The 15,000-nt window shown below is 46.9% G+C and overlaps 1 protein-coding gene across 1 annotated transcript in view; it reads left to right on the forward strand.

Annotated features, from left to right (window-relative positions):
* cacna2d3a (calcium channel, voltage-dependent, alpha 2/delta subunit 3a) overlaps positions 1–15,000 on the forward strand; it is a 307,539-nt gene that overhangs the window by 143,694 nt on the left and 148,845 nt on the right. The window contains exon 12 of the mRNA XM_063208921.1: positions 10,164–10,242. Within this exon, the coding sequence (XP_063064991.1) occupies positions 10,164–10,242 (79 nt within the window). The remainder of the gene's footprint in view (positions 1–10,163; positions 10,243–15,000) is intronic.

Raw genomic sequence — 15,000 nt, forward strand, 5'->3', positions numbered from 1 at the left:
TATTCTGGTATGGTGCCTGATTTCTGGCTTGACTCACATATAATACACTACACTACACTACACTACACTACACTACACTACACTACACTAGGGGAAGTTTATTCTAGCAGCTTACTGTAGCTTGTAGAATACATTATTGTACCTCATATTGTACCTTAGCAAATTCCTAACCACAAATGGTGAAAGTATAAAACAGTATTGTTCAGCTGGGTAGACTGCATTATCACTGTGTTTATTAACCCACAAGGGAACATTTTACTGCACTGAAGCTGTTTAAAAAATATATGTATAAAGCTAATGGCATGGGACATCCATACAGTACTTTCATGTAGCACTTTTCAATCATGGCCGCTTTCCATGAACATCATTGTATGATTGTTAAACCAGTCTTATCATACAAATAAGTTTGCTAAACCAGAATTACCACAAGTGTGTGTGCACTCTCATCCCCTGAATTCTACCAGACCAAAACAAAAACCCAAATATAGTGCTGCAGCTAGTTCTTTGCTCTTTTGTTATTTATCAAGCCAAGGAAAATAAACTCGCAAAGCAGAGGCTTTCGAGAGTGGTGACAATGACTGCAAATGGGGCTGTTACGGAAAGTTAGAGCGAGCAGGAACTGAGTGCGATGGTCTGTTGAGACTTCTGATTGGCTGTGGCTGCGGTGTGCAGCATTGTCATGGTGCCGCATCAGAGCCAGCTCAGGGCCGCGCCGTAGCCGAAGACAGAGCCTGTTGTTGGATCGCCCCATTTAAAGAAGAGCCGCTGTGATAATGGAACTCCTCTGTCTCTGTCACACACACTCGCGCACACACACACACACACACACACACACACACACACACACACACACACACACACACACACACACACACACACACACACACACACACACACACACACACACACACACACACACACACACACACACACACTCAAACAAACAAACACACATTGACAAACACTGACACACGCACACGCACGCACGCACGCACACACACACAGACTCAGACTCAGACAGACAGACATACAGGGACACAGAAGTTAAGGGCACCGAAATATTCACAAACAGATTCACATTCAAAACGCACACGCACACACATGCACTTGCACACGCACACAAACACATTCATGAACCCTATCTGGTCACAACTCCAATTTGACCTAGACTTACATCTGAACAATCAGTATTATGAGTAGCTATAAAGAATAACAGGACACATTATAAATCATCCCTTCTATGTTGATGCATTCAATTATTGGTGCTAACACACACATTGGGAATATGCCTTAACGTGTTGTGCTATTGCATCTAAAAACTGGAGCAATCCATTGAAACCAGACCCAACAGATCCACAAAAAGTCCACGTTCATGACTGCATTCTAGTTCTTTAACCTGACCAGTGAAGTTAATGTGGGTTGTTGCTAATAAATGACTGCACAAACATTCCAGGTAAAAAAGAAAGAAAAGGTCCATGTTACATATCAAAGCATTAAAAACAAAGTTTCTGGTGGTCCATTACTCGAGTGTTGTTGACAGCAGGAGTGGGTGAACCGTGCTTACCACCCCACTGTGTGCCTCCTCCTCCCCACCTGCTTCTCTCCTTCTCTGTCTGGCTGCCAGCACACGCACCACACCTGTGGGCCATTATCTCCGCTAGCTTAGCGCTAATGGTTGGTCGTGGCTAATGGCTAACAGCACGCTGCGCTAGCCATGCACTTGTTTTCATTTTCATGCGTTCCTGCCAGGTGTTTCTGTTTTTGTTTTGATGTGTTTCATGACAGAGCAAAAGGACGCTGGAATCCACTCCACTGTAATGAAAGATTACAATATCGGAGATGACGAGGAGAGATGTTCTCCAACACCGTGACTCCGTTTCAGTAGGCCTGCTCCACATACTGAGTTACTGTATACTGTACATACTGAGGAATTACAGGATGTGAACTGATTGGCTTTGTCTTTGTTTTATTGTGAGTGTGTATTTGTCTCTCTGTCTGTTATTCATTCTTAGCACCAGTGGATGACTGGCAGGACCATTGTTCTCCCTGTGTCCCCTCCTGGGAATTGCAGTCTTTCTTTTAATGAGAGATAATGTGAACAAAGCTTTGTGCCAGAGCACAGGGAGATTTATTGAAGATCCCATTCTCTCTGAGGTTGTGTTCTTTTCATGGTTTCTCTCATTCTTGGAGACTTCTGGGATTTTGCCTTATTTCGGTCAATATTAAGCGCAATTAATTATGGCATAGACAGTCACTTAGTTTTTATTAATTAATGTATTTATTTTACAGATGTTTGCAGTTGTATTGTTTCATCTTCACTGTGTGTGCGTGTGCATGTGTGTGTGTGTGTGTGTGTGTGTGTGTGTGTGTGTGTGTGCGTGTGAGAGAGAGAGAGAGAGAGAGAGAGAGAGAGAGAGAGAGAGAGAGAGAGAGAGAGAGAGAGAGAGAGAGAGAGAGATAATAAAAAAAGAAGTGAGGTTTAAATGAGGAAGAGCTGATGCTGATGTTCACAAGAGATGGCCAGGCAGGAGTGAGTGAGTGAGAGGGAGAGAGAGACAGAGAGAGAGGCTTTTGAGAGTGGTGACAATGAAAGAGAGAGAGAGAGAGAGAGAGAGTGAGAGAGAGAGAGAGAGAGAGAGAGAGAGAGAGAGGATTTCCAAACATCCTGCCTAAAAAGGGAAACTGCTGCCTGTGCTACTTTGTTCTCTCCCTCTGTAATCCCAGCCAATTCAAACCCTTTAGATACAGTTAAGAAACACTCGCCCTCCTAACATAAATCCACCACAGCTAAATCACTGGTAATGCAGGCCCCCCTTTTAGGTCTCAGGGTGTCCCACTGACTGGATTTGCCCCCACCAACAACCTCCACTTACAACACCACCACCACCAGAAGCACACACAGCACTCTCCAATAACACACATCTCTTCCTACACACCTGCACCTGCTCTTAAACACCCCCAGCTCCCCCTCACTGGCGCAAGTGCATAATCCCTCACTCACAGACACACACAGATACAACCACATGCGCACGCGCACACACACACACACACTCACACACACTGACATACAGCTCTACACGACAGTATATCAGATCCATTCATCCAGACTAAGACTCCTTCACGGCATGGCAGAGCCCACCCTGGCGCCTCCCCACCCAGGGGGAGCGGTGGCTGGCGGTGGCTCCCTGAGTCCTGCACCTCCTCCTGTCCCGTCCAGCTGGGGATAATGAGGCAGAGACGGCCCATCTGGCCCAGTACTGTGGGGAACAAAGGAGGAAGGAGGAGGGGAGAAGAAGATGAAGGAGATGAGGGGAGAAGAGGAATATGGAGAGGAGGAGATGGAGGAGAAAGATACTCTGGGGCAGCAGCACTGTGGGGGGAGCAAAGGAGCAAGGAGGAGGCGACAAGGAGTTGAAGGAGATGAGGGGAGAAGAGGAATTAGGAGAGGAGGAGGCGCAGGATAAAGGGGAAGTGGGAAGAGGCTTTGGGCCATCATAGTGGAGAGCTTCAGAGGAAGGAGACGAAGGGAACAGAGGAGGACATGATGGAGACAGAGGCTCTAGGACAGCACTGTAGGGAGCACAGGAGGAAAGAGGAGGTGGAGGCGGAGGCGGAGGAGATGGAGGACAAGGAAGAGGCTCTGGGGTAGCACAGTGGGGGAGCAGAGGGGGAATGACGAGGGAAGGAGATAAAGGAGAAAAATGAGGAGCAGGACGAATAGGATGAGTGATTCATTTTGTATTGTTGGGTTGTAATGTTGTAGTTGTGAGCACACCAAAGTATACATTCCTACCAACTGAACATTGTTGAAATAGCTAATAAACATGAAACTTTTAAACTTGAAGAGGAGGAGAGGGCCCATTAGCGGCAGCATGGCGGGGAATATAAAAGGAATGGGGGGAGAAGATGAAGTAAAAAGAGGAGGAAGAGGAGGAGGAATGAAGCACAAAAGAGAGACGGTGGGTTAGGATGGAATGGAGGTCACAGCGAGACGCTGCTGCCAAGGGCTGATGGTGGTAACTGGGTGGAGTTGGGGGGGTGGGGGTCAGGGGATCTGGTTTTGGGGAAGAAGGGAGACAAGGTTTTGAACCCCCTAAGCATCTTAGTTGTGCCATGAGTACCCCCTAATCAATTTTCTATATCATTTTCCCTGTCCTAATGTGGCTGCTCCATACATTTGTTATAATAATAACACTTTTCCAAGTACCCCCTGCAATGTGCTCGCGTACCCCTAGTGATACACGTACCCCTGGTTGGGAAACACTGCTGTATTGTATTGTACACATATCATGTACACTCACTCATGTCACAGGTGATACAAACACACTCACACACACACACACACACACACACACACACACACACACACACACACACACACACACACACACACACACACACACACACACACACACACTCACTTTGTGTGAGTGGCCAGGGCACACACTCGACACACATACTACCTCACAAACACACATGTATACGGTTGACACTCACATTCAAGCATACACACTCAAACACCCACCCACTCACCCCAGGACGCACACACAAAATTAGCATACATGCATAGGCACATTGCACCCACATGCACACACACACACACACACACATACACACAAACACACACACACACAGTGCCCGCTGTTTCACTTTCACTCCCCTTTCCACAGTGATTTGTCTGGTCCTATTTTCGGCTACACACTTGTTTATGCCTTCATTGATTTTCACAATTTAAGATGAAGGTAAGAGACACACATAGGGAAAGAAGTATCAACTGCACAAGCAGTGCCACTAAAGCACAGCAAGATAAGAAGGTTACAGGGGGCACGTGTGGTTGTAATACACAAGAAATAGCATTTTGATAGCAAGTGACATGCGTGTCCTTATGACTGCTATATCTGATTCACCTTTGTTGCCCGCGGCCGTAGTGAAGGAGAAGGAGAGTCTCTGGAGTATAATAATAAAAGAAAACAAGAACGCTAAAACATCGATTTCTTATCATCCAAGATTGCATTTACTGTGGTGGAATAGCCTGGGCATCTTCTTTTTATTGTATAGTGGCAATAAAAGGAGCTACTAGCTTTTCGGAAATCAGCTTTGGTCTGTTGAGACCTTAATGCACTTAATGTCACTCAAGACAATATATCCTATGCAGTGCACATGTAAAAGTATGTTTTAGTCACTTCATACATCCCCCAACTATCTTTGAGCAACTTTTAGGCAATGTTTTGGAGAGGAAAGGCCTGTAACCAATGGCTGATGTCAAATCCTGGACTTTTCATGCGGTTCGCTTTTCTGTAAATTGCTCATGGACTGAATAAGTGAGGCAACAGTTCACCAGTGGCACAACCGATGTACATTTTTTAACAGGTGAGGTGTGCAGTGTTTGCAATGCACAAAGAGGCTTTTGCGTCAGTGTTCGGCTTGATGACTTCTCGGGAAATGCATTGGCACATCTGACACTTGCTATTGTGCTCTCGTTCTTTTGTGAGTGAATTTTAAATGGTCTCCAAACCTGACCTTAGTTTCATTTACACAATGCTAGCCTAGAAATCTAGACGCCCCTAGTGGCCGCAAAATGAATTTGCTCCCGGGGGCTTTGCTGTAGGGGTTTTTGGCGCGGCCAGGCTAACACAATGCCACACCCTATAGAAGATTGACTGCACAGATCTTAGGTACGGTAGTGCCTAAACAGTAGGCAAGATTTAACTGATACACTATGAGCCACTTATTTTCTCATATACCATGAAACCTACATGGGACTTCAAAGGTGTTCCAGGTCCATATTGTAGCATAGAACTATTTCTCATTAAAATCACTCAGCCACGTTAAGTCAGCTCTCACATACAGCATCTGAAGAGCTAGTGCAAAGAGTGACTTCTTTGCCAGGGTAGCTGCATGCAGGAGAGACACAAACACGCTGAATTAATCATGGCACCCCACGCCCTAGGCAGGAGATGTGGAGCAGTGCAGCCGTCTGTGCAGAAGATGGCATGCCAGTAGCACTCTTTACTAAGCTACCGGTCGCCCCACGACACCCCCACCCTTTTCCACTCTACACTGCACTGCACATACCGTACGTACAAAGCCAAAGCTGACTAATCTCCCCTCCCCTCCCCCCTGGTCTGCCTATAGCTTTACCTTACTACTGCAGTTAGGTCATCACTATAATACGCAATACATTTTTTCAGTTCTATTTCAACACTAAGGGATTTAGACTTAGACTTAGAGAGAGTCAATTTAACATCTTTGAGAGTGTGTCTAGTTCCAGTGCACTTTTTAAGTGTTGAATGAATAGATTTTTTTAATGTGTACACACTGCATGCCCTTCACTGCAGACTTCAGAACACTAAGCTAGAATACACTACACTGTACAGCACACAACAGAGAATGCTACACTCCACACTACACTACAAGCACACAACACTGTACTGCACTCCACTCCACAGTACACTACACCACACAACCACCAAACTACGCTGCACTGCACATCACTTAAACAGAAGCTGAGTAGCCTAACCCCCCCTAGCCTACCCTAGCCTACCCTAGCCTCCCCCCTCCTCCCCCTCCCCCTTCCCTCTCCTTGCCTCCCTAGGCTCCATCTCGCCTTGCTTACCTCACAGCTGCTGCTTCTAGGTCACCAGTGGAGAGGAAGTAATGTGGGAGAACTCCTAGCCTCTGCAGATGTACTATGTAATGTAGGTATCTGCAGTCGGATGGAGGCCGCATGGCAGAGATGGAAATGTACCCAAGCTAATCAGCCCAATGCTGGCAAGCATGCGGAGTGCAATATAATATGGAAATGTGGAATAGAGGTAGCTGCTATGGAGCTATGGAAGTGGCGGATAGTTTTATGAAGCATTAGTGACTTGTGCGATTTATCTTTTATCAGTATCATTTCTCAGTAGCTGTTGAAGGTTCACATTTTCCAAAAGTTTATGTCCAACCCTACTGGGTGGTAGGAAGTGCCTATCGGGGTAATCTAACTCATGATTGCTTTCTGAAGAAAAAAAACAACTCAAAAAGCAAGACATGGCTTTCTAAGGTTGCTTGTGGTCATGATTGCTTCAGCCAACCCTCCCCTCCTCTCCGCGTATTGGCATAGACAACTGAAGGGTGGTTGGATTTGTAAGCTAGAGCTAGGCTTTTCTTTCTGTCTCTTTTCTATCGACGCCAAAGACATTGATTACCATTTTGCGACAGCAGCGTTTTTAATGGCCCCCTCCTCTGCACTCATTCATATCCCCCAGTAACGTCTCATTATGGACCGCTGGGGCTATTGACGCATCGTCATTAGCGGGGCGGTGGCGAGAGGGCCGCATCAATGCCTTCTGATGACGCAGTAGCCGCACTCAGCGCATGTGTGCCAGCCGTCATAAATGATGGATGAGGAGGGGCATTTGCTGCTGCTGCTGCTGTGTGTGTGTGTGTTGGGGGTGGGGGGGTATGGGATTGGCTGTGTTGTGTTTAATTGTGTATGTGTATATTTTGAGATGTGTTTTTGTGTGTACAGTGTGTCTGTGTGTGTGTGTGTGTGTGCGTGTGCGTGCGTGCGTGCGTGTGGAGGTCAGTGTAGTCGAGGCCAGTAAGACCTCCACAGAAACATCCACATAGCAAAAAACACGTACACCTGCCCAGTCCGAAATAAAATAAGCCCTCTTGCTGTACTGCCATGCTGTCATGTGTACACAGACACACACACACACACACACACACACACACACACACACACACACACACACACACACACACACACACACACACACACACACACACACACACACACACACACACACACACACACACACACACACACACACACAGAGTGAATTAACCTACATGCACCATGCACCGTCCAACATAGGGTTGGTATATTGCGTGTGATTGTGTGTGTGTGTATTTGAGATGTGTTTGACAGACACACACGCATACGCACACGCACACACACACACACACACACACACACACACACACACACACACACACACACACACACACACACACACATGGACGTGTGCCTGGCGGCTGAGGGATAGAGCTGGTGGGGAGAGCAGCTGGGTGTCCTGGGGGCCTTTGCATCTGGGATGGATCTGGTTCCGCGCTTGACGGCACAATCTGGCAACCACACCACACCACATCACACAGGCACACTGTGTTACACACCACACCCCACATCACACCACATCACACCCCACATCACACCACACAGTCTCACTGACTCCTATCCAAGACAACCAGCAGCAACAGCAGAGTCAATCTGGCACCCACACCGCACCACTCACCACACAGCCACACCAGCACGTTGTGTCCCCCATCACACCACACCACACCACACCACATCACACTGCAGTCTCACACTGCCACTCCACCTCCCCAAGACCACCAGTAGAAGTTGCAGGATTATTCTGGCAGACACTTCACCACATATACAGTACATCACATCACATTGTGCACCACGCCCTCCCCCCCACACACCCACCCACAAATAGACACCCCCCACAGACAAACACAGACAGAACACACACCCACAAACAGATACACACCACATCATAACAGCTCTCCTTCCCAGCAGCAGGTTCAATCTGGCAGCTTCACCCCATCACATGACACCACAACGCACCACACCACACAACACACACCGCCCCACACTACTACTCCCCTACCCAAGACCAGCAGCAACAGCAGGCTCAATCTGGCTGCGGGGCCCCACCACACTGCACCACACTGTGCACCTCAACACTGCACCTCACTCCACACCATTACACCCCTCCCCTACACCAGCAGCAGCAGCAGTAGGCTCAATCTGGCAACCTGCAGGGCCTCGGTCACCAGTCAGGCGGGTGGGCTCGCAGGCAGACAGGCGGGCAGGCAGGCGGGATGGCCAGGCCAGATAGCACAGGCTGAGGGCTGCAGCTGCCGCTGTTACTCTGAGGGATGGTGATGGGGAGATAGCTGCTGTGCTTCCAGGGAGAACAGACAGATTTTTTCAGTTTTTTTTTTTTTTGTTGCTCTTATCCAAAGCGGAGATTTGTGTGAATGCACAGCTTCAGACAATCTTTCAAGCAGCTTTTTCACTTGAGTGATTTATGTCACATGTGTGGCTCCTGGTTGAAATGTCAGTGAATGAAAGTGGTTCAGATATCTACATGAATGGCTAGCTGCTGTTTAAGTACCATACCACATATAGTAAGAATGGAATATGCTCAACAATATCAGTGTTGGTCTGCTTTATTGTCATTTACTTGCTTTATTGTGATATTTGTCAGGAAATACAATGTGTGTGTTTCATCTGCAGTCAGTAGATATGGTGCCTGCTTCATTGTAAGTGGGATATTAATTTATGTCTAACAAACCATATTCAATATTACAGTAACCTTATGGAATAGCTAAATGATTTAACTATTCGACTTCTCCCTTAGAGTAAAGCAAAAAAGAAAGAAAGGAACATGGCTCTTCCTTCCAAGCACATGCATGGGAATCCAGTCTCTCTGGTCTCAAAACCTTTTGTTAAAATACCTCTCCCTCTGTAGCAATTACGTGCAAAGCACCTAGTGTGTTCATTAGCACCTGTCATTAATGACCTCTGTGTTATGAAATATTCATTGGCTCGCTAGTTTAGCTAACACAGCAACTTTCCGCATCCGCCCCTCTCAACTTATTAGCAAAGAAAAAACTCCATCATGACTTTCTCTTGCATGCTGGCTGTAGGAATGTATGAAAATGTATGAATGCTTAATCCCTGTTTGCAGTCCACAAACTAATATTCATGTATGGAAAGTCATTTTTATCGCAAACTCCAACGCTCTTGATCCTGTTAAGAGAGAGATAATGCTAATAGGTGGTGGTGGGCAGACCACGCTAATCAGACCAAACTCGTTGTGTGTGTGTGTGTGTGTGTGTGTGTGTGTGTGTGTGTGTGTGTGTGTGTGTGTGTGTGTGTGTGTGTGTGTGTGTGTGTGTGTGTGTGTGTGTGTGTGTGTGTGTGTGTGTGTGTGTGTGTGCGCTTACTCACTGGTCTTTTGCCCAGTCATTGCCTTATCTCCAGTAGGATGCGTTTGCAGCGGTATCTCAGGATGATTAAAAATGACTGACAGCTAATCTCTCTCCTTCTCTCTCTCTCTCTCTCTCTCTCCTGTTTCTCTCCTGTTTCTCTCTCTCCGTAGGTCCGCATATTCCCTTACCTTATTGGCCGTGAGTCTGCTTTCGCTGATAATCTGAAATGGATGGCCTGCGCCAACAAAGGTTTGGACCCAGCTGCTGCTCATTCAGATATGCATGTGGTTAGACAAGCTTAGTTGGTGTGTGTGTGTGTGTGTGTGTGTGTGTGTGTGTGTGTGTGTGTGTGTGTGTGTGTGTGTGTGTGTGTGTGTGTGTGTGTGTGTGTGTGTGTGTGTGTGTGTGTGTGTGTGTGTGTTGTTGTGTGTGTGTGTGTGTGCCTGTGTGCCTGTGTGTGCCTGTGTGTCCCTGTGTGTGTGTACTTACTAAGATAATAACACAACTTGGTGTTTGCCCTTCAGCTAGTTCCAACACTTTGTTGTGAGGATGTCCTGAAATGTTGCATGTCATTGAGGGAATAAATCTGTCTGTGTGGGTGCATTAAAGGGCCTTTTAGTCTGGCAAAGAAAGAAGAGGAATCTCTGGATCGACTGATGGAAATGTTTTATTTTTATTTTTTATTTGCCGTATAATCATGTCTGAGGAAGATAGATTATAGTCATATTTGAGTGTATGTCATAGGGTATGGTAATGTTTGTGAGTTTTTGTGAGAGACTGCGTCTGCCTTTTTTGCTTGTGTGTGTGTGTGTGTGTGTGTGTCCGTGTCCATGTGCGTTTTGTGCTCACGTGCCTGTGTGAGAATGTGTGTACTTTGTGTGAGGTCTTGGCAGTGTGTGCGGGTGAGTGTGAGTGTGAGTGTGTGTGTGTGTCTTTCTGTGTGTGTATGTGTGTGTGTGTGTGTGAGTGTGTGTGATTGTGTGTGTGTGTGTGTGTGTGTGTGTGTGTGTGTGTGTGTGTGTGTGTGTGTGTGTGTGTGTGTCTGTCTGTCTGTCTGTCTGTCTGTCTGTCTGTCTGTGTGTGTGTGTGTGTGTGTGTGTGTGTGTGTGTGTGTGTGTGTGTGTGTGTGTGTGTGTGTGTGTGTGTGTGTGTGTGTGTATGTGTGTGTGTGTGTGTGCGTCTGTGAGAGTGTCTGGGGTGACAGGAGGCAGCTGGGCAGCATTGTGCTGATGGGTGTGTGTGTGTGTCACTCCTCCCTCCTTTCCCATCAGCCCCCATACCCGCTACTCGCCTCTGCCACTGTGGCAGCGCCACTGTTGTGGCGAATGGCCTTCTAAAAGTAGTCTCGCCAGCGGGAGCCACCCGGGTGGGAAGGAGGGTTTGGATGGTCTCATTTGAACTCACATTCATCGCACTTGCACTTGCACTTGCACATGCACGAGCGCTGTGCACACAGACTCATATGCAGTGCACACCCATGCAAAAAAACACATGTAGCGAACGCACAAAAAAACATAAACACACTCACAATGACTCTCAAAAATACACGCACACACGCACGCACGCACACACACACACACACATACACACACACACACACACACACACACACACACACACACACACACACACACACACACACACACACACACACACACACACACACACACACACACACACACACACACATACAAAAGTGAAAGAGAGAATTACACACATCAGCTCTTTAGTTTGGTGGTTTTCCCAGCAGCCCAGCACAGATAATGCAGACAGAGGAGAGGAAACGAAAGAAGAGGAGAGAAGAGAAGAGAAGAGAAGAGAAGAGAAGAGAAGAGAAGAGAAGAGAAGAGAAGAGAAGAGAAGAGAAGAGAAGAGAGGAGATGGGGGTCATTTCTTTGCCAGCTGGAGGATTAGAGCGTGCCATTCCAGTGATTAGAGGAGACGGCCAGAAGGACACACATGCGCGCCCACACATATACACATACACACATACACAAACACACATACACAAACACACGCATACACATAGGCACACACACTCTGTACAGACGTTTGCAGTGAGTCAGGCGGGGTTAAAGAGGGCCAGACTTCTTCAAAATAGTCTGATCTCCCAGAGAGACACGCCCACATGCACACGTACGCACGCACGCACGCACGCACGCACGCACGCACACACGCACGCACACACACACACACACACACACACACACACACACACACACACACACACACACACACACACACACACACACAGGATCCTGCTGTTGCTTTCGGAGCATGGGAGGGGGGCGACTTCAGTCTATGATACAAAACGCAAGCCACTACAAGGTTTCTATTTTCCAGTGATGTGCACCAATTGCACTTGTCACTCTGAATATCATTCTCTGTCTTCTCTTTCTGTCTTCTCTGTCTTTCTTTCTTTCTTTCTTTCTTTCTTTCTTTCTTTCTTTCTTTCTTTCTTTCTTTCTTTCTTTCTTTCTTTCTTTCTTTCTTTCTTTCTTTCATCTGACCATGATGGCAGTTGCTGGCCCTCCATAACCTTCCATCACAAACTTTACTGCCGCGATTGACATCATGGGGCATTAGTTCTGCGCTGCTGTGTATCAATGTTTGCCTTCACCACAGATTTGCTCTACGCTGCACTGTATTATCACTGAAGATAAGAGACCAACAGCTCAGCATCATTGCAACAGTGGCAACAGTAGCAACTCTGCTGGTAGTGTTTGTGTGTAGACACATTATCTGGTCGAGGGAGCTAAACAAACTTTAGCTTGTGCGGACTGATGTTGGCTCATGATCTCACTTGCGATCAGCTCTGCCAATTGCTCTCTCCTTTGACAGGTCAGAGAAAGAAGGGGGAACATTTTCTTGCAGAAGTCTCTGATTGATTGGTTAGATATTTAAGTCCATTTTTCCTCCCCGAGGGGATTTTTTCTTTTTTTCCTGTCTTCTTTTTTCTTGTCTTCCCTCTCGGCGTCACGGTGGTGTTAAGAACATCCGGCAGTAATAGATCATTGCTGTCATGAAGTCAGTGAGCGGCTTCAATCCGATTACGATGAGATTCGCAGCAAAGCAAAATGCTTCCTTTTTTTGCAGTGTTAGTTATATTCAACACGAAAAGAGTCGAGTTTCACACTCGTTGTGCTGATCCTACTCTCCAAGTGTTGACAAAGTTAACTCTGACTTTAACAGCCAACTGAAGCAATGCCCCTCCACTAAAGGCTATACTGTAGAGCACATAGCCCTGCAGGCTCAGTGTAGCAATATGCTACAACTAATGTATCGGCACCGTCCTCCACCACCCACAAGAAGCGTGTGTTGTAGTAATTAATTACACTGTCTCAGAAGTTCAGCATATCTTTTTTTCTCTGGACGAAGGTTATCGGTGACAAAAAGGAAAGTCTGAACAGATAGCAACTCTCTCTCTCTCTCTCTCTCTCTCTCTCTCTCTCTCTCTCTCTCTCTCTCTCTCTCTCTCTCTCTCTCTCTCTCTCTCTCTCTCTCTCTCTCTGCGCGTGTCTGCGTGTGCATTTGTAGTGATTTATGGGTTGAGTCCTGAAGAGTTTTTTTCCCTGCTCTGACCCTGAATCCCTGTCTGTGTGTGTGCGTGTGCGTGTGCGTGTGTGTGTGTGTGTGTGTTTGTTTGCGCTTTTGTGTGGCTGGGTGGGTGTTGATGTGAGACAGAGAGTGAGAGTGGAAGTGAGAGTGAGCGCAAGCATGCGTGTGCTTTTTTAGGGGTGAGAGTTATATCCTCAGTTCACTCTGATGATCAAACAGGCAGTCATGCTGAAGGATGACTTGACCATGAACGGGTTTGTGTGTGTGTGTGTGTGTGTGTGTGTGTTTGTGTGTCTACTCTGTGCTTGCGTGTGCTCACATGCAAATGCAAGTGCATGTGCGTATGTATCTTTATGCGTGTGTACGCATGCATGTGAATATGTGTGTGTGTGCGTGTGAGTAAGCATGTCTGCACACATGTCCATGTGTGCATGTGTATGTGTGTTGATGAGTGTGTGTGAGACATGTCAGCGAGCCTGTGCTCTGTGGTGTCGCCGGCACGGAGCGCGAGGTGTCAGCGAGGACGCCGACCTCCAAAATCAATTTCCCAAGGCGCTGATTTTCCTCTCGGATGCACCGCCCCGGTGGAGCCGGCGCTCTGCTTTTCCGGATGGATGACTCCTGGACAGGGAAGACCTTGTCTGGGAAATGGATCACTGGGGAATATCTATCTGATGTATTTTTATTCCTCCGTCCGTCCCCTCCTACCCTCCGTCCCACCCTCTGTCTTCACCACAAGTAACCCCCCCTCACTCCACGACCACCACCATGCAACACACCGCCCATCCCCCCCTTCCCCCACCGCCTCCCCCTTCCCCCATCACCTCCCCTTGCGTTGTCATCCAGCGTTGACCAAAGCAGATAAGATGCAGCATCGTCGTTTCCACAGTGGCGGAATTACAAAATATTGTGGCACAGTCCACCGAATTTACTTTACATTCAGATTTCTATATGGCATCATTAAACTCTATACTACATATAACAACTCTATACTACACTATACTGAAGTGCTCGCAAAATTATTGAACTGGGTTTACACAGTAATGTTGCAATAAGATATTGTGTAAAACTATGTGCTTTCACTGTACCTTATCATTGTGGTTAGGGTTGAGATTAAATCCGAAAGTTAGAATTAGTTTATGTAAAGGCTGTAGTGTAATGATGACATATACTGCACTGTTACCTGTGAGTTGCATGATGCAACCATAGTGTCATAATGTCATTTTAAGCCAACTGCATTTGCTGTACTGTTCAGAATGGTGGCATTTAACTCCTGAATCCCCAGGTACAGTATTATACTTTTGCGCCACTGAATCACTGAATGGGTTAGAATTTATTGCACTGCCCTAAAGACATCAATTCTATGCAGTGTAACAATGTTTGTAACACTGTTTTGCAGTATGGGCCTCCGCTGTACCCCAGGATGATGATTAGGGTTAGGATTAGTGT

The sequence above is a fragment of the Engraulis encrasicolus genome, chromosome 10 (assembly GCF_034702125.1).
Source record: "Engraulis encrasicolus isolate BLACKSEA-1 chromosome 10, IST_EnEncr_1.0, whole genome shotgun sequence".
Lineage (NCBI taxonomy): Eukaryota > Metazoa > Chordata > Actinopteri > Clupeiformes > Engraulidae > Engraulis > Engraulis encrasicolus.